Consider the following 20,454-nt stretch of genomic DNA (forward strand, 5'->3'; position numbering starts at 1 on the left):
TTATTATTATTATTATTATTATTATTATTATTACTACTTTAAAAGATGTTCTGTAAATATGAGTTAAAAGTGGAGAATTTTAATTTGTTGAAAGTACAAATTGATGAGATTACTTAAGGATGAAATGTTATAAAAAAGAAAAGTCATATATAAAATGTTAAAAAAGAAACGAAGTGATATAAGTATTGGTTTTTGATGGGTTATTTACATTGACATCCCATTTGTTTTGTCAAAATTATAGTGACACTATTGAGCGAAACTAATAACATCAACACCTTTTGTTCTAAATTTTGTTAAATTATTGTGAGAAATGTCAAAACTTGTCATGACTGAGAAATTTATCAGAAAAAAAAAATTAGCTTGAATTTTTAGGAGGTTATAATTAAAAAATAGTAGAAGTTAGGTAATGTTAAGTACGAACATAGGATGGTGATTAAAAGTTAGGGTTGTCACAAAACTACCCTTTTTGGATTGTAATTTTCTTTTTCTTTTATTTTAATTGTGTATTTTAATGACTTATTGTTTCAATGTAGTAAAAAAAATCTATATTATTTTTAAATATTATAGGTGTAAATTCTTCAAAATTGCTATTTTGAAAAAATGAAAAAAAATACTTTTTGAAGAACAAGGGAACAAGAAAAGAAAAACATTTTTTCTCGGTTAAAAAAATATACCATAGATTAATTTAACGTTAAATTGTGTAAAAATCAAGCAAATCCATTATTTTGTGTTAAATAAGGATAAAATTGACATTTTCAACATTATATATAGTTTAGAAATGTTTTTTTGGTACATGAAACGACATTTCTGGCTTTTTTTTTAAATAAACGGGAAACATTAACAGTCAACTCTTAGGCCCCGTTCATTTCGTCAATTCGAGTTTAGAATTCGAGTTTTGCTACAGTAAAAAGCTCTCAGAAACAGTCACATCTAACTTTTTTGCTACAGTAAAAAGCTCTCACACAAAATCACATCTCAACTCGAATTACAAACTCAAATCAGCGAAGTGAACGGGTCCTAGTTTAACGGGTGTATAGTTTTCTTTTAAAAGTCAAAGGCGTCACTGTAATTTTTGTCAAAATATAAGGGGTGTCTGAGTAATTAACATGTTTTTGAGGAGTTCATAAACAAGTGATTAATGCATGACCAAAAAAAGAAGTAAATTAAGAATAAAAGAGATTCTCCAATACGCTTGGCATATCGGTATGTCAGGTTTTTAACCGTTGAATCTGCGTATTTTTTAACTTTTACGTGATTTTATACAAATTTAATAAATAAAAAACTTAAACTATTGATATGTTAACGTATCGGAGAATATCTTACGAATAAATGCATAAATTAATTAATTAAAAAGTATGGCATACACACTGCACAGTGAAGTGACCAACAATGTTAAACTCTTTCTTGTTTTGCTGTCGAATGTTTCTTCTTCTTCTTTTTAAAATTCCCATACTTCATCATTGAGAAATTTACATCGCTACATCATATTTTTAGCTTCTTTTTTTTTTTTTAGAAAATCCTGTATTTTAGGTTACTCGTAAAAAAATTACTAATTATTTTGTTCATTAATTAGATACAGATTTTAAAGTGTATATTAAATTATAGGCTTCTTACACTATACTCTTTGTGTTTTGTCAAAATAACAAATGTGTCTTTAACCGAAATTAATCACGTCAACACCCGTCGACTTTTTATAAAAATTACACGAACACCCCTCCGTTAGTTGGCAGTGAGTTGACCGTCAATCTTGACTGTTAAATTTTTGAAAAATGCAAAAAATGCCCCTCTATTTACCGGAAAATGTTTTTAGGTTGTACATAATATTGGAAAAGACATTTATACCCTTATTTAGCATCAAAAAATGAGTTTAGTTAATTTTTACACATTTATAACTATAATTTTCACTATATAAAAACAAATATTTTTTTGATTTTTTTTCCTAAAAATCCTTTGTTAGTAATGTTCTTCATCTACTAAACTAGCGTATTAAATTAAAAACCATTCAATATTTGGTGCACCACTAGGACCAACTATATTATAATGAAAATTAATTTAATTGAAAGAATAAATTAAATTGGACAATTTTATCCTAGTAAAAAAACAAAAATGGTTTAAATTAAACTTAAAGCGTGAATGACAAAAAATATAATACAAAAAAATTAAACGCGTTAACTTTTTTTAACATACTTTTACTTTAACTCTTTAAAAAAGTATTACAACACATCCTAACACAATTTTTTATTAAAAAAATCAAATAAAAAAGAAAGAAAGCAAATTTAACACAGGGTAGTTTTGACATTTTTTACTAAATTTAACAAAGTTCCAGATAAAGGGTGTTGCTTATTAAATTTGATCAAATAGGTGTCACTGTAATTTAATAAAACACAATGAGTGTCATTGTAATAAGCCCTTAAATTAGTAAAGGATGATAATTAATCAAAATGCTAAAAGTTACTGTATGAGACTATGAGTTTTCAAAAGCACTCGAACTATCTCACGTGTTACTTTCTTTTTTAATTAGACAAAATCCACTCATGCATCTATTCGAATCACAAAACTTACTTCTAGTGTCAATTTTAGTAGAAATTAACTATGTAAAAAAAACCTTTTTGCCTTACATAAAAAAAATTGTATGTTTAATTTTAAAAACAACTTTGTCGAGTATATAAAAAATAAAAACTTCTAAAATCAAAATTAGTATTCTCAAATGCAAGAAAAAATGAAGATTCTTACATATCAATTAGGCGAGAGGTTTGCATCATTACCACATAAATTGATATTCTAGCCAATCAATACTCAATTTTGACTAAAACAATGATGCAAATATCTTTGTAAACTATATAACAATCATGTGCAACATAACATTTATTGAACGTAACATTTACATTGTTAAAAGATCCCTGAACTCGTCATGTTAGCTCATAAGACCGCAGACCAAAGTGGTCATGAAGTCGGCTACGGAAAGTCTTCCATACGGTGATCGCGTGGAGTTGTCTATCTCTCACCCATGCCAATGCAGCTATCTAAATCGTAGATTCAACTAGCTAAACCCGCATATAAGGCTTAATGTGGCAAACGTTAAAGATAACCCTAATGCGATTGCTCCACTCCAAGAATCCATGGGGTGGTACCGCCCGTCAAGATGCCTAAGGTAGCAAGCTTCTCATCCATACCTACACACATATAGTGAGCTAAAACTCGGTAAATACAAATTGTAATCTCACAATGCTATATAATAATCAAATTGGAAATTAGGGAATCGAACTTCCAACTATACCGAACGTCTTAAAAATATCATTTCATAAAATTCTCACTCAGTGAAGGTTGATACGACACTTAATTGAATTTTATTACCATCTGTTTACTACGTGACCATGTTCGTGTGATGTCATAAATCACACTTATAGCAAATTATATAGCAGTATAAAAATAAATCACATTGACAAACATAGTATAAACACAAAATAATTCAGGCAATAAACTAGCTCGATGTTGTAGGTGAGATTTGGACTTAATTGGATTCCGTGCAAGAATTATCCTAAATTATATTCCACTATATATTCAGTCGATACTGTATCCTATTATAGTTTGACACTTGACTGTCAATTATAAGTTTCGTAATTTGTCTTAGACAATATCCTATTTGATTTTAGGCTCATTTGAAACATTAAATTTTCTCATATTATTTTATAGGTTAGTAATTATTAATTTTTGTGACGGTAACTAATCTAATTATTCTGCCTTGTGGAATTTCCTCAAAATTTACCCATAATGTTGAGACAAGTCGCCTGGAGGATTGCATGAGAAAGACATCTTTGGTTTAGGAAGAAAATAAAAGGGAATGGTTTGAAAGGTTGTGGTGAAAAAGAACAATAAATTGTCATACCTCTAAACTTGGTGAGAGCATTTCTGATCCATTTGTGGGTTTAAAATAATAATATATATATATATATGTATATTGGGCTTAAGCAAATCCAACGTGGTTTTAATTGCTTACACATGTTGGTATAATTACAATTTGTGGATTGCTCATTTCATAATCACTAGAAACGGACAATGGATTATATACCCTGTTATTCGTAAATATTCGAAGCCTATAATATTTAAGCATAATATAAGATAAGTATCTTGTGAAACTCCTTAACAATTTTATCTTGATTATATTGAAGCATTAAGGCTATTATGCGCTCGATAACTGTAATGATTCATTATACATGTATTAATATAATACCATGAATCTGAGAAAATACAAATACGATAATTGATCTACTAATCAAAGAAGTTAATAGATTTTCTTAATAGTTTGACCTATTAACATAAATTTACATACTCTACTATGCTAATTGCTAATCATTGAAGTCAATAATCTTGAAAGTGCTAAACTATTTCAAAGCTTTAGAAATGTATAAATAATAACAAAGCTAAAGAAGTAGATAAACTAAGCAAAACAAGACTAACGAATTCTTACATATTCCGTCTCTATTTGCCTACTTTCTCATCCCCGTTAAGCAGTCCAATGAGTTTTTTTTGTAAATATCTAATAAGTACTTTTTGAAACTTGCCGTGTCTGTACTAGATTGTGTGTTCTACATCAACAATATTAGGGTCCGTTTGATATAATGATTAGAATCAGAGTGATTTGAGTTTTTTGATTCAGAATCACGATTCATAATTTGAATCATGATTCATGATTTGAATCATGATTCATTATTTAAATCATGATTCATGATAATTAGAACATTTATTTGAATGTGTGCATACATGATTCTAATTCTAACCTGAAATGTAATTTGAACTAGTATTTAGTTATCTTATTTTTTGATTTTAAATCATGACCAAAATAAGAACCATCTTTTACCCATGTAAATTATGTTACGTGTAAATATAATTCGTTATATAAGTAAAAAAATGAAATATGAGAACCAAAATTTAATGCAAAAAATTATAAGTTCAATGAGAAATAAATGGAAAAAAATGTGCATTAGCCAAAAATAAGGAAAATAAAAGGCATTCAAGTTGAAAAGAGAAATTAGTTCACATGACACAAACGAACGTTACGAGCGTCAAAATTTTTTTTGCGACTATAATGACCCCGTTCATTTCACCGATTCGAGTTTAGAATTCGAGTTTTGCTATAGTAAAAAGCTCTCAGAAACGGTCATATCTAACTTTTTTACTACAATAAAAAACTCACATAAAATCACATTTCAACTCAAATTAAAAACTCAAATCAACAAACTAAACGGAAATGAATACATGAATTATGGAGTAACAGAGGTAGAATCCCATCGCTGTTAAATACTTTCAAACTTGTCTCCCATAGCTTTCCTAGTATTCTACTCACATTTTATTCGCAATGTGATCCCTAAAACGATGCCGTTTGTCACAGATAATTTAATTAGACTTGTCCTTCTGTCCCGTTTGTCGTTTGCATAATCTGCTTATTCTCCTCGCATCTTGTTGCTTTACAGGTTCATCTGTAGATACAAATTATCTCATCCATCACAGTTCCACTCATTTATCATTAATAATACATGAGGCATGAGTATTTTATTGTTCAACCTTGCAAAAAGATCATGTATACAAACGAGATATATCATGAGAACAAGTCAAAGACAATAAATTACATATCAATCACTCAAACGCTAGTTTGCTACAATAATCCGGTGTCCATAGTTCATCACTATAGTACATTTAAAATACACTCAAATGTAAAAAAAAGACTAATCGGTGGTCAAATCTGATGGGAAAATCGATTATCAAATGTAAAAATTCCTACTACTCGAGGACAGCTTATTCTACTCAGTGTATATCTAAGCAGATGATTCTAGCATGCAATAATAAAACAAAAATATTTAAACAGAAAATATTTAAAAAAAAATTATAATAGTTTCTTAGCTTTTTTTCTTTCTCTAATTTCTCCCAATATATTTCCACTCACTCAGCCATAAATATGGTAAATTCGCACAAATAAAATAGTCAATAACTCAAAGTAATGAATATATACATAAAAAATTATAATACCTCATTTGTAGTTGAATTTGAAGACAAGTCAATATTGACAATATTGACGCTATTGCTGCAATAGACCACCGAACGCTTGATAGGGACAGTATTTTCTGCTAGTTGCACTAATATCATCGAACGCTTGAATTTCTCCTCGTAGCTTGCAAATTTCTCTGACTTCTTAAGCAAAAAGGGCAAGTACTCAAGATATGGTTTCACAACAGCGTTCAAATCCGTGAGTGAAAGACAAGTAGGAACCGAGTCATAAACTGTTATGATCCAAGTTAAAACATCAACAAGTAATATCCAATGGCGGTTGAAACAGTCACATGGCACATAGAAACGACTAACTCCCGCCCAATCTCTTCCCTTACTTGGCCTAACCCCTTTGTAATAGTCTTTCATCTCGTCAGTAATGTTAAAGTCTTTCTCCTAGTCAGTAACGTTAAAGTCTTTCACAGTATCCTCGTATAATGCACACAAGGTCTGCAAAAAAACAATCGCTGAGAATGCAAATATCTTTAGGAAAAATATCTGGAAACTTATCAATCTGTTTTCTGAGCAAATACAAAATCTCATCCACATGCTGCAAAATTCAATTGATTACTAAATCAACAAATATAATTAATAATTTAAAAAGAAGAAACATATTTGATTATTAAAATAGAATAGTAACTTACCTCGCTATTTAAGAAAGCACTATTGTGCAACATAATCTCAAAAAAATGTCGATTTTGCATAGCGAGGCCGCATCGGATGGTGGACCTGTTTTTGGTATCACTATTGAACCATTTCCAAAAGGCTTGTTTGTCCTTTTCGTAAGGCTGCCTAAAGGGTTCAAAAGTATGTCGTTTTGACCTCGTGAATCGAGCCCTCTTTGGCCACTCTAAATAAGGTGAAAGCAAGGCTTGAGACCGTTTTTTCCGCCTCAATTGTCGACCATGATTCTCAAACTCGTCACCATTTTTCACATAGCTCACTCCTTTATGAATAGGTGTAGGTGGAGTCACATAAGAACAGTCTTCTCCTAGCGTGGGTTGTTGGTTGGCGACGTCACCACTATTATCTCCGATCTGTTCGCCTTGTAAGGGTGGTTGTTCACAATAGGCACCACCACTACCAGCATTGTTAGCACGGAAATCAAGGATGTTAAATAAAGTATCCATTCTAGTCATAACTAGATCGATCTTCGCCATAATCGCCTCATTTTCACCGGCAACAGCTAACCGAACGCTGACCATTATTGACTCCTCATGTTTGTATGCAATGATCGTATCATCTCCTCATGGCTTGCATACAATGATCGTATCCTTTCCTCATGTAAAAATCGAATATCAAATGTAAAAATTCCTACTACTCGAGGACAGCTTATTCTACTCGGTGTATATCTAAAGTCCACACTAAGTATGCAGATGATTCTAGCATGCAATAATAAAACAAAAATATTTAAACAGAAAATATTAAAAATATATATAAATAATAGTTTCTTAGCTTTTTTTCTTTCTCTAATTTCTCCCAATATATTTCCACTCACTCAGCCCTAAATATGGTAAATTCGCACAAATAAAATAGTCAATAACTCAAAGTAATAAATATATACATAAAAAATTATAATACCTCATTTGTAGTTGAATTTGAAGACAAGTGAATATTGACGCTATTGCTGTCATAGACCACCAAAGGCTATAGCAAGCCATTTGTCTTTGTCTTCGTCTTCCCCATCGCCCAAGGATTTAGCCTCCAGAGTTGAGAGAAGACCCAATCAAACAATTAGTGTTCTTGAGATGGACGGCAGAGTGATTTTAGGGTTCAAATAGGAGAAAGAGAAAACTGAGGAGATTGACATAAATAAGGGCCGACGGCTATGGAAGATGTGAAATTACATTACTACCCACGAATAACGCCCTTGTCTTCCCAATGTCACACTTTAATGTTGTCGTTTTTCTGGTGGAAGCTTTAATGTTGTCGTTTTAATAATTAGAAAACTCAATTTGTTTAGCTTGCTCATTCGAGTTGAGATGTAATTTTATATGAAAACTTTTGAATGTAATAAAAAAATTAAATGTGACTATTTTAAGAGTTTTTTACTGTGATAAAACTCAAATTTTAAACTCGAATCGGTAAAATAAGCGGGGCCTTAACTCGTGACACGGAACATTAATTAATTACTTAGATGTGATGAAGTGCTTAGAGCATAAAAATAGGTTGTTTAACAAAGGAAAAAGAAGAAAAAAAAAAAAGAAAAGAAAATCGGCGTACAATCGTTGCCTAGAAGGGTTGTTAACAACTTGGTTTTAAACTTTTAATTAGTAAAACATTTTCTGAAGGCATATTTTGGTCCCATCTTAAAATTGACAAACAAATTCTAAAATTTAATGCGGCAATCATGTTTTCAACACGTGATAACTTAAAATTTACCAAAAATAGTTGTATTTTGTACAAACTGCTCTCTTCACTATTGTTAAAAAGCACAAATTTAATGCAACTATGTATGTATAATTTTCAGATATTATATAATATAGATACGTTAAATTTTAGAAATCATTTATCAATTTAAATGTTAGGATCAAAACTGTTTCAAAAAACAAAAATTTTAAAATTAAAAGTCTAAGGATTAAAGTGTTATTATGCTCAAAATTTAAGGACTAATAGTACTATTTACCAATTTCATAAAATATGAGAGGAGCATTATAATTATCGAGCTTGAAAAGAAGAGTGCAATCAAGTCTAGTTGTATTTATTTGTTTTTTTGGGCAGTACCATCTTAAATCGTTGTTCTGTCACCCACTAGTCTACATTTCTTTCTTTCCTTGTTTTTTTTTTTTTTGAATACTAGTCTGCATTTCATATCGTGCTGTAGAATTTTCCTTAAATTCTATATAAGGTAACTTTTTTAGGAATCTATCTAAGGTTTTTGAGCATAAATACCTTTTTATATGTCGATTAATTTCATTCTCTATTCTGGTTGGATTTGGTATTGGTAGTATCCAAGACCAACTGCTACAATCTACAACTTCAGCCACACACACACACACACACACACACACAAAAAGGACCAATAGCTATAAGATACTTTGCCTATTCAAGTATCTGATTATTCATTAAAAATGTGAATAATAATTCTAGCTCAAGATATATGCTGGTCTTTAAAAAGTACTTTCGATGAGTTTCTCCAATTGGAGAGTACTCTAATTCCAAGATCTCCTCCAGCTTTTACGTCTAAGAAAATCTGAGTGCATAGAAGTTACAATTTAGTGCTTTCACTTTGCAGAGCAAGAATTTCGTAAGCAACAGAATTATGTTCTCTTTCATTTTTCTGCAAAACGTGTCATTGCACAAAAATCTGAGTCACTTTTGGTCCACTATTACTGTTGGTTTTAGTTATTTTGAGGTAGTAGTACATGATCAGTCAATTCACGACCCTTGGTTTCAAGTGGGAAGAGGAGTACGCAGATTCCTGAAAGGAAAACTACAATCTCAAAAAGAATAACGGCCGCGGTTTGATGGCATCCGTGTATTAATCCGATTGCCACAAGAGGACATGTCATTCCACCAATTCTTCCGACAGAGCTCGCAAGTCCAACACCGGATGTTCGGACTGAGGTTGGATATATCTACAATCCAAATTATCATGGTATACAGATTAGTACTTCTATCAGATTAAATGACAAGGATGAAACAAAATGAAACATTAAATCTAGACTTGTTTGACAATGCTTCATGTAGGCTGCCTTTTGGAGCGTTTGAACGCTCTTTCATAAGAACTACCAATCAAAGTCACAACAGACGACTTCTCAAGAAAGCGCTTCATAGAAGACTGAAATTTGTTCTGGAGTTTCAACAAGGTTTTATAAACAGTTCTAACAATTTTATTGTTTATTAGTGTTTTCAAATTAAGCACTTTAAAAAATGTGATTACAAACACAAATAATTTGGTGGGAGGGAGAGTAAAACAAATGGAGCAAAATTATATAAGACGCAGAAAGGATATTAGTTTTCCCTTAGGACGCTTGATACATGGGAAGTAAAGAATATAAGAGATTTCTTTCTTTTATAAGAAGAAACACTTTATATTGATGTGAATCAAATATAAAGCTAAGAGGGCAAGGAAGGAAATAAAAACACAAAACAAATATGAGGAAACTTAATGACCGAATACAAAACAAGAAAAATAAGATACTTGTGTAATTACTATTTTTTTTGTTAATAAAAAACAAACGAAAAATTTATTAAAAAACAAACGCAGAACAAAGAGTGTAGAAAGATTAAAGATGGACGAGAGATCCATCCAAAAGGCAAAAAGAAAACCAAAAGGAAAAAAAAAAAAAAAAAAAAACAAGATTACATAACAACAACACTGTCCCTCTTCAACTCAGAATGTCCTCCCACCCTATTATGTTCACCAACTTAATATAATTTTGTTGTAATTATAAGAACAAAAAAGAAATGCCATCATTATTTGGTTAAAATGTTTCCATTAAAAATTCATCCAAAATTGGAAGAATTAAAATTGATGGGATCAATAAAAATTTCTGCCCTTCTTCTTTCCTTCTTACCAAACAAGCAACCCTATCATTCTCTTCCAACAAGCCCTCCCTGCACTTCCTCTTTTCTATCCTACCGACCATAGTAAAACTGAAGCTATGCCAACCAAGCAATGTCTTCACCTATTGGATTGGAGTTTTAATAGAGTCTATAGATTTCAAATTCTATTTAGAAACACAAGCAAAACTCATATTCTATTCAGAAGAGCTTCAACTCTAGAGATCAAAGTTCAAGAATGACCCGTCCAAAGGAAACGAAGGAGTGATTGAGTTTCCATATTTTCATCTTTATAAGAGAGTGAGAAGACATTTTTATATCCATTGATTCTGAAAATGATATATAAATTCATGTTACCTCTGGAGCATATATATAGACGATTGTAAAGGTTGCTGTGATGCACGTGCGAGCTCCAAACAGAAGGCCAGTCGTTAAGTTCTGAGTCTGATGGACGACTAATGGGAAAAGACATATGCAACACACAAAGAACATGGTTGACATGGAACGCTTGCGACCCAGTTTATCTACTGTGAAGGCAGCTATAAGGAGCCCGGGTAATTCTTCATCAAGTCAAAAGTAAATGTCACCCACCAGTGTTTTAGCAGTTGATAAACATTTTTAAGCATAATTTATCGATGATCATTACACACACAAAAAAAAGAAAAAGAAAAAGGAAATTAAGTCGGGTGTTACCTGCAAAACTAGTGATAAAAATATCTCTATAGCTGATATCCTGTGATTTTTCTGCCTGCAATTCCTTTGGTATACATTTACTATGGCCATTGTTCAACTGAGAGGTCAGCAGCACGAGGCCGTAATAAGAAAAAGCATTCCCAAAAAATACAAACCACAGAAGCAAGGTAGATCTGAGTAATTTTGGGGAAAGAAGCACTAATAGGGATGAGAGACCCCCCACGTTAGAATTCTTTTCCTTAGAGGTTTCATCTTCGTTTACTCTAGGTGAGAGGAAACGTGCATCTTCTGATGCAGGATTATTTTCATGTAACTCAATTTGGTGATCAGAAATAAGAGTACCGGGAGGGAGTTTTGTTCCGTTCAGTCTCGCTATTTTCTCCAAAATACTGAGTGCTTCAGTTGTTCTCCCTTTCGAGCATAGAAATCGCGGGGACTCGGGTGCTACCCAGTAGAACACAAGGAGAAGGGATGAAGGGATAGAAGACAGTGCAAGTAACCATCTCCATCCCAGTGTTGGCATAATACACTGCATAGGATATCACATTTAGAGATTAGGATACCTACCCAGTATATTTCTCGTCAAATATCGAAAGTAACACCCTAAACTCTCACAGATTAACATACTTGTGAAGTGTAGAATACTCTATTTGCAATTCACTAATGTTTACTGCTGGCAATCTTATTACGAAATTATTAACATTACACCAATTATTCAAAGTAATTCACACAAAGGTCCTTTTTCTCACGCACATAGCATTTAACAAGTCAACGGCAGTAGATTTTTATTTTTATTTTTCCTGATGAGCAAAACCATGAAACTTGATTGGTAGCTTATATTGTGGCACTGATGGAAGTTGAATGGCCAAAAGGTGAGCCTAGTCACATTGTCCATTTTCATCACGGTGATTTCTAGAGAAAGAGCAGGGTGAGAAAGAGAGAGAGAGAGAGAACTGATGGAAGTTGAACGGCCAAAAGGTGAGTCTAGTCACATTGTCCATTTTCATCACAGTGATTTCTAGAGAGACAGAGAGAGAGAGAGAAAGAGATAATACATCTTACTCAGTATTGATGAACTAAAAAAGGTGAAGAAGCAAATTATATGAGCTTATTTTGGGCATGGAAGCAATCAATATCCACAGAAACTCCCATGAACAGCTCTTACTCATGGCTAATAGTTTCAGACTTCTACCCAAGCTCTAATTTAAAACACTACGGGTCCGGTTGTTTCATATACCCAAACTCAAATCATTGATTCTGCTACATATTTTCCTCTCACAAAAAATTTGAATTCAAACGTCAGAATCAAGAATTATGATTTGAGTATACCTTCTAAACGGATCCTAAAAAAAATGGGACCAATGAACATAGTAATGCGAATCAAGGGTGGATAACTATTACATGCAATTTATATTTATTTTTTTCCCTTTTGTTTCAACATTCATATTCTTATAGATAGAAAAACATTGTGCACGCATACTATTAGGTTTTAAAATTCTCCATAATAGATTAAGCTCGGGCCAGGCGGACTAACATTTGATTGTTATCTAATAAAAACAGCAATACTCTTGTTTCTTATCAAAAATAAAAAAATAAAATAAAAAAAGCAATACTCAATTCATATAATTGTGTGCATGCTTCCAGACGACTCTAAGGTTCCACTAGTTACATTCCAAATATAAATTTGTATATAAGACAAAGCTAAAGTCCTTTACTTCTCGGATAATAAATTAATATGTATTTAAGAATAAAGGAAAAACTTCGGACACGAGAATTTAGTAAAATTGTTGGCATAAACTGCATTAAGAACAATAAGGTAATTAGCAGCATACCCATGCAAGTGAAGCCTCAACAACTGTTCCAATAGTCCAAAAAGCTGAAAAAATAACCATCCAAGTACCTCTGTTTGGAGCAGGAATAAGGAATTAAAAAAAAACGTAAATTAAAGTCAAAGAGGAATAGGAATCATGAAGACACATAAAAGAGGGTATCAAGAATTGGACAAAGCTCTATAAGAACGACAAACACAAGGGAGTAACTAATATTTGATTGTAGTGGACATATGTGTAGCAGAAGCAAAAGTGACAACCAGATGGTAGAGACAATAAAAGGGCAAAGCATCAAATAGTTCCGACCCGTGACTATGAAATCAAGTTCGTGTACTCTCTATGAAAGAGCATTTGAATGAGTTTTGTGTAACAAGTCCTAAGGTGGAACTAACAAAAGTCATGATTCGAAACTGCGGTACTCGGCTCATTGATCTCATTGATCTTGAAGATGATTAACTTAAGTACCTCAAGTTAGGCCATTCCCAGTAATGGAAAGCAGTGAGCCAAGGGCTTTCATTCTTGAGGCATTTCCTCTTCTAATATGCACAGAAAAGGAAGGTTGCAGAAAGTTCAGCACCAACAAATGCAAGAAAATTTTGAATAATTAGGAAGAGAAGTGAGTATATAATGTCCTTAAAGGTCCAATGCCAAATGTTAGACCTATGTAAAAATAAAAATAAAATAAAAAAAAACGACCCTCATTAAAGAAAATATTTTCAGTAGATAAGAGTAAGACATCCTAATAGTTCAAATTCAAACTCCTCTTCCTCCTAAGTGTTAGAAGGATAAAGCTTTGTTTAATGTCCAAATCTATAAGAGCACATAATGTACCTCAGATTTCAGCATACTATAAGCAACTAAATGTTACAACAACAACAAGCCTTAATCCCAACTTAATTAGGATCGGCTATATGGATTTCACTTTTCCACACGGTTCTGTTTGAAATTATACTTTCCTGAAGGCCTAAATCTAGAATATCTTTCCTAACGACTTCGGTCCACGTAATTCTTGATCTACCCCTCTCTCTCCTAGTATTAAGTATAAGAATGTCCTCCCAAGCACGAACTGGTGCTTCTAGCGGTCTACGTTGGACATGCCCGAACTACCTCAAGCGGCCTGCGCGCACCTTATCTTCTATTGGTGTTACACCTACTTTACTACGAATAACTTCATTCCTTATGCGATCCATTCTCGTATGGCCACTCATCCATCTTAACATACGCATTTCTGCCACACTCATCTTAGATATATGTTGTCTCTTAATGGCCCAACATTCACTACCATATAACATAGCTGGGCGGATTACAGTCCTATATAACTTTCCTTTCAACTTAATAGGCATCTTGCCATCACATATTTAAAAAATACCAGTGTAGGAAATATTTAATTGTAAATGGCATGAATAAATATATTCTAAGCAGAATGACGGAAATTTCTACAAAATCAAGTACATTGAGAATTTAACATCTAATTACGCTAAATCCCAAAGAATTCAGGTATACAAGATTGGAATCCATACAACATTATGAAAATTTGTATTACAGTAAAACAAAAGGGCAAAAATAGGAAGACCAACCTCCGACCATGTTTATCTGAAACAATGCCCCATGAATAGGCACCAATGAGCATGCCCGCAAAGACAACACTAGTAATGAGGCTCTGCTGATGAGAAGAGATACCCCAAGCGGATTGAAGAGCCGGCCCAACAAAAGAAAGCAGCATCATCTCCATGGCTTCAGAAATCCAAGCCATTCCTGCATAAGAAAGCACGAGAACATGGAAATGTCCAAACCCCAAGACCACAAGAGCCTCGTCCACAGTGTATGTTTTGCTGCCATCTTCCTGTGGCATCTATCAAGCCTGAGAAGAGCAACATTCAGCATTTTGGCTTTCAAATATCTTCCCGAAACAAATGAAACGAACTCATCTAACCTTGAGAATGAAAGGCAGCCAAAAAATCGTGGAGTTTAAATCACAGAGCAGTTTTATATCTACTGAACTAACAATTTTTGAGAAGCATCAAAAAATCGAAAAAGGAAAAAAAATGGTTAGCCAAACACAAATACTGATAATTACAACAGCACCAAGAACATTTAGGATTTCTTATCCAATCCAAAAATTGTAACAATTTTCACTCACATCGAATATATACCGAAAATAGTTGAAATAATCACATTAATAATCTCATGAACGATTAAATTTTCGAATCTAATAGAAACAAATATACAATCAAGCAATAGGAAAGAGCAACAATCAGCATTTTGACTTTTTCATCATGATGTTCTGGAAACAAATGGGAGCGATCTATGATCATCTAAGTAACCTTTTTTTTCCTTCTCATCATTGATAATTTTCTAAGTAACCTTGAAAATAACAAACAATCCAAAAAATAATTAGGATTTTCAAGAACTGCATAATGAGATCAATAAAAATACCAACAAAAAAAAAAAAAAAACAGATGCAGATCCAAAAACTTCTAAAGAAATGGAAAAAGTTTACAAACCCTAAGCATCTGACGAATGTAATACATGGAAATCAAAGTGATCGATATTTAGTATGATAAGTTTGACCGGAAATATTATGTTTTCCGAAACAGAAATGAAAAAAATTAAATAAAAAAAAAGATTACTGCAAAAGAGAAGGAACCTCGAGATTTGAGGGGGAAAGAAAGAGATGGAGGTCGTCGTCTTCCTGATATTGCGGAGCTGGGCGGTTCTTCTGGTCTTTTCGTACGGAACTCGTTCGTGTTTTCCCGCTTTCTTCTTCAGTTCTCACCCGACGACCAAACTTCTGTCTATATATCTTTTGTGAATCGAGGGCTTATTTGAGTTATATAATTTGAGTTATAATTTTATTTAAGTTTATATTCTTTTAAGTTTAAATTCGAATTTAAACTCGAGTTTAGAATTAAAATTTGACTTATTTCTTCTTCAATTCGAGTTCAGAAACTTGAACTCAAATTAATGAACAGTATTTTTTCTATTCTTAAAAATGCTATAATTTTTTCATTTTAATTCTGATTGAGATGATTTTTTTTCTATGCGTTGACAACGAAAAGACGAATAAAACCCAACCCATATACCTTATTAAAATTTTTCATCAGCATTGAGTTTTTATTAAAATACTATCTAAATACAAATTCAAGTTTTGACTCACTCAAACACAAACTCAAAAAGATTCTTATCTCAAACTATAACTCAAATATACACAATTAAACACAAACTCAAGTTACAAGTTTAACTCAAGTTATAACTCAAATTCAACTCAAGAATTATACTCAAGTTAAACTCTAAAAGAACAAGCCATGGGCTTATTCTTTTGATGTGTTTGAGTTAGGTAACTTGAGTGTAGATTTGGAGTTGAGTTTGAGTTATAACTTGAGTTGAAGTTATAATTTGAGGGCCCGTTTAGTTCGCTGATTCGAGTTTTTAATTCGAATTGAGATGTGATTTTATGTAAGAGCTTTTTACTGTAGCAAAAAAATTAGATGTGACTGTTTGTGAGAGCTTTTTACTATAGCAAAACTCGAATTCTAAACTCGAATCAGCGAAATGAACGGGACCTGAATTTGTGTTTGGTTGTTTACATTTGAGTTATAGTTTGAGATAAGAATCTTTTTGAGTTTGTGTTTGAGTGAGTCAAAACTTGAATTTGTATTTAGATAGTATTTTAATAAAAACTCAATGCTAATGAAAAATTTTAATAAGGTATATGGGTCAGGTTTTATTCGTCTTTTCGTTGTCAACGCATAGAAAAAAAATCATCTCAATCAGAATTAAAACGAAAAAGTTATAGCATTTTTAAGAATATAAAAAATATTGTTCATTAATTTAAGTTCGAGTTTTTGAACTCGAGTTGAAGGGAAAATTTGAACTCGAGTTTTAGTCCCAAACTCGAGTTTAAACTCGAGTTAAAACTTAAAAGAACATGAACTCAAATAAAATTGTAACTCGAGTTGCTTTTTTTTGAGTTTTTCACTCAAAAACACCCTAGCTGAACAGCCCCTGAATTTTTTACTTTTTGCTTTTTTTTTTTTTTGCTTTCTCTTTCCCATTCTTTTCAAGAAATTGCATGTAATCCCCTAAATTGTTAAACATTTTGCACTTTTGTCTCCAATTATCGAGGGAGATGATGCTAAGACTATCCTCAATGCAAATACTAATGTTAATTATATATTCAATATTAAAAAGTGTAATATGGTACGTTATTTTTATTTTTGTTCCAATGCATAAGAGTCATGTTATCAGTCACCGGCGGTACTTAGCACCACCACTAATTGAATGTGAGTCCCGTAGCGTGAAGCCCACATGTGAAGCTCACTTTCTATTAGTGTAGTGCTTAGCACCAATTGTGCCCTTAAGTATTTTTTAATTCATAATATTATTTAAAATGTTAAATCTATTTTTTTTCATAATCATTAAGCTTTAAAAGTAGTTAAGTAAACTTTTATTTTTAAAATAATGAAAAAATACCAAAGTTGCAATAATTACATGAAAAAAGTAAATATTTCAATCAATAGCAATTAAAGAAAAATATTTAAGGACACTACCGGTGCTAAACACCACCATCTAATAAAAGGTGGGGACTCACAGGCGGGACTCACCTTCTATTAGATGGTGGTGCTTAGCACCACCGGTGCCCTATAGCATTGCTTGTAATCAAATGCCAAATTTCTCATATGTATTTTGTAGGAAATTTGTCACAAAATATAGCATATGAAAAATTTAACACAACAAATAACATTACATTAAAGAGTATTTTTTACACTCAAATACTAAATTTATAATTAGCACATTGATTATAGCATTGAATTGCAGATACTCTAAGGGCACCTTATGACGTTGCTAATAGAAGGTGGGGATTAGTTGTGTTTAATATCGGTGGCAGTTTATGCAATTTTAAATACTTAAATACTTTGTAGTGCTTAAAGGTCCGTTTAGTTCATGAGTTCAAATTAGTGACTTTGATTATGAATTTTGTGAGAGAGTTCATTGATGGAAACTTTTTTTATTTAAATTTTTTATAAGAGAATTATAGATTTAAACGCATGAACCAAACATCTTATAAATAAATTCATTTAAAGTATTTGGCATCTTCCCTTCCAATTTTTCTTTTTAAATCACAAGATACCACAAATATTTTAATTTTGGCAAACAATCTTTAAATTTAATAAAGTATTGCATATTGCATCCAAATTTACTAGTTGTTGAGATTTGAAGAGATACACATGCGCACATAACAAGATATGCCTCATATTTGTTAGTTTACCGATGCACCTCAAAAGCCTAAACTATTAGGAGGTAGACCAATAATAATTTTATACTTTAATACTTATTTTTACGTGTGGACGGGACAATGAGCAATCGTGTGAATAAATTAATTGAAAAACCTAACACGTGAATATTTAAGTTCGAAATATATTAAATACCTAACACGTGATGACAATTTAAATGAGGATAAAATAGTGTAAGTACGGGGGGTTTAAATTCATGACATCCCACTCTGATACCGTGTTAGTTTACCAATCCATCCCAAAACCTTAAACTATTAGGAAGTAGGGCAAAAATAATTTTATATTTTAACAATAACTATCAAATGAGCATGATTGGCATTTTTTATTTATATTTTAACAATTGTCATTAATTTAAAACATTTTATTAACAACATCAACAACACATGAAACTGCGGTCTGCAGGATACTTATGGAATCTTTCACATTAATACATATGAAATAATCTATTTTGGCTGCTTTACTTGCATGACAAAAATTGTAAACTTCCCTAAGCTTATATTACTTTTTCACCATCCCCAAATTTGAAAACATAACACTCTCCCCTCAAACTTCAAAATGTGCAAACTCTCTCGCTTTGTCCATGAAATGAACGGAATTTCTTACAAGCCAACTACTTAGGAGACTAAACCTGAGAAAAATTTTAAAATCTCAAATTATATATGGTTTTATTTAAAAAATATCTGGAAACAAAGTAAGATGGTAAGTTAAGTAATAGATAAACGTTGGATCGTGGACCATTAGGTATTGGGCCTTCTTGGTGCTGGACTTTGGTGAAGACGATGAAAGGCAATTGTAGTAGATAGGACTACTTTTAAAAAGCTTTAAGCAGTAAATAGCTCATTTGGTAAGTTTAAGGCTCATTTAATTCGTTGATCTGAATTTTATCAGTTTATTTTATCGATTTGAGTTTTTCTACAATAAAAAGCTCTAAAAAATAATCACATTAAATTTTTTTATAATAATAAAAAATTCTCACATAAAATCACATCTTAATTTGAATTAAAAACTTGAATCAGTGAACTAAATAGGCTCTTAATGTCTCATATAAAAGAGAGAGTAAGAAGGGAAGGTTTTTCAACGTAGGGCAGCTTTGTAATTTAACAACATGGTAAATCCTTGTCTACATTCAAATGGCCTATTTATTAACACTATATAATTCTTGGCCTATTAATCTTTATTCACCTTTTAAGTTGGCCTAATGCCTGAAAACTCAATAGTAATTTAATTAATTAAGTAATTAAACAAATGGAAGAAAAGAAAACCAGATGTCGTTTGGCTGGTGGAGTTACTTTTGGAGAAGCCGTATCTGTATTTATTGTAATTGTATGGTACTATTTGTTGATGCCTTTGATGGTGTCTAATTGCCAAACAATTTGAACTCAAACATGACCCGACCAAATTTAAGAGACGATTAGAATTATAAGATTAGAATCATTTTCAATTTATGTGTATTTTTTGTAAGAAAAAATACTGTAACGAATCATGAATCATGATTCGAATCGGGATACGAATCCCTCAACCAAACAACCCCTTAGTCTCTCTTGTGCAAAGATCATGTGTCAAAGTGTAACTCTAAGTGTGGTCATTACTCATTAGGGTCACTCATCCTAGTGCTGGAACTTTGGACGGGCCGCCCGCGACCGCCCGAAAAGCCCGAGGATTTGCCCGAGCCCGAACCCGACCCGCCCGAGATTTTGGGGCCGCCCGCCCGAGCCCGAATTTCACCTTGAACGGGCCGCGGGCTTGTATTCGGCGGCCCGAGCCCGCCCGAATTGCCTGAATTTTTTAAACTTTTTTTTTAATATTAAGTTATTTATATATATATTAGTATTACAATTTATATATATATATATTATATTTATATATATATTAAATTTGAAATGAACACACGAACTATATAAAAAAATTATTTCTTTATTAATTTTTAAATTTGTAATTCATGATTGCCTCATTAAAAACCTTACCAAGAAAAACCCAATTGGGATAAAAACTTGGCAAGGAAAAAAGAGTGCAATCATTTTGTGACGAATTACAAATTGTACAAACTTACATTGTTTATTAAATTACAAATACAATGTAAAAAGTAAATA

At 32.0% G+C, this 20,454-nt stretch overlaps 2 protein-coding genes across 3 annotated transcripts; both read right to left on the reverse strand.

Annotated features, from left to right (window-relative positions):
* Positions 1-5,182: 5,182 nt before the first annotated feature.
* On the reverse strand, positions 5,183-7,784 carry LOC21410946. 2 transcript variants are annotated; one of them, XM_024162750.1, is made up of 4 exons: positions 7,624-7,784; positions 6,687-7,316; positions 6,025-6,492; positions 5,183-5,477 (listed from the first exon to the last, which is right to left on the reverse strand). In XM_024162750.1, exons 2-3 carry the CDS (start codon positions 7,245-7,247, stop codon positions 6,439-6,441), a joined length of 615 nt encoding a protein of 204 aa, XP_024018518.1. In that variant the 5' UTR covers positions 7,248-7,316; positions 7,624-7,784; the 3' UTR covers positions 5,183-5,477; positions 6,025-6,438. The 2 variants fall into 2 exon arrangements, with proteins under 2 accessions (XP_024018518.1, XP_024018523.1); XM_024162755.1 differs by lacking the exon at positions 7,624-7,784 and having other exon boundaries at positions 6,687-7,498.
* Positions 7,785-9,084: 1,300 nt separating this feature from the next.
* Positions 9,085-15,858, reverse strand: LOC21393735 (organic cation/carnitine transporter 7). The gene is given in 6 exon segments (XM_024162732.1): positions 9,085-9,620; positions 10,906-11,108; positions 11,242-11,770; positions 13,074-13,248; positions 14,591-14,931; positions 15,718-15,858. Coding segments are annotated over 5 exon segments (1,476 nt in total). The 5' UTR covers positions 14,923-14,931; positions 15,718-15,858; the 3' UTR covers positions 9,085-9,383.
* Positions 15,859-20,454: the final 4,596 nt, after the last annotated feature.

This window comes from Morus notabilis, unplaced genomic scaffold (assembly GCF_000414095.1).
Source record: "Morus notabilis unplaced genomic scaffold, ASM41409v2 Scaffold1289, whole genome shotgun sequence".
Classification (NCBI taxonomy): Eukaryota; Viridiplantae; Streptophyta; class Magnoliopsida; order Rosales; family Moraceae; genus Morus; species Morus notabilis.

Excerpts from the sequence above, each read along its gene's own strand:
- LOC21410946 (XM_024162750.1), bottom strand. The coding sequence starts at position 7,247 with ATGGTCAGCGTTCGGTTAGCTGTTGCCGGTGAAAATGAGGCGATTATG. Across the intron at positions 6,493-6,686 it reads GTGCTTTCTTAAATAGCGAG|ACCTTGTGTGCATTATACGA; the intron begins GTAAGTTACTAT and ends GTTTTTTTGCAG.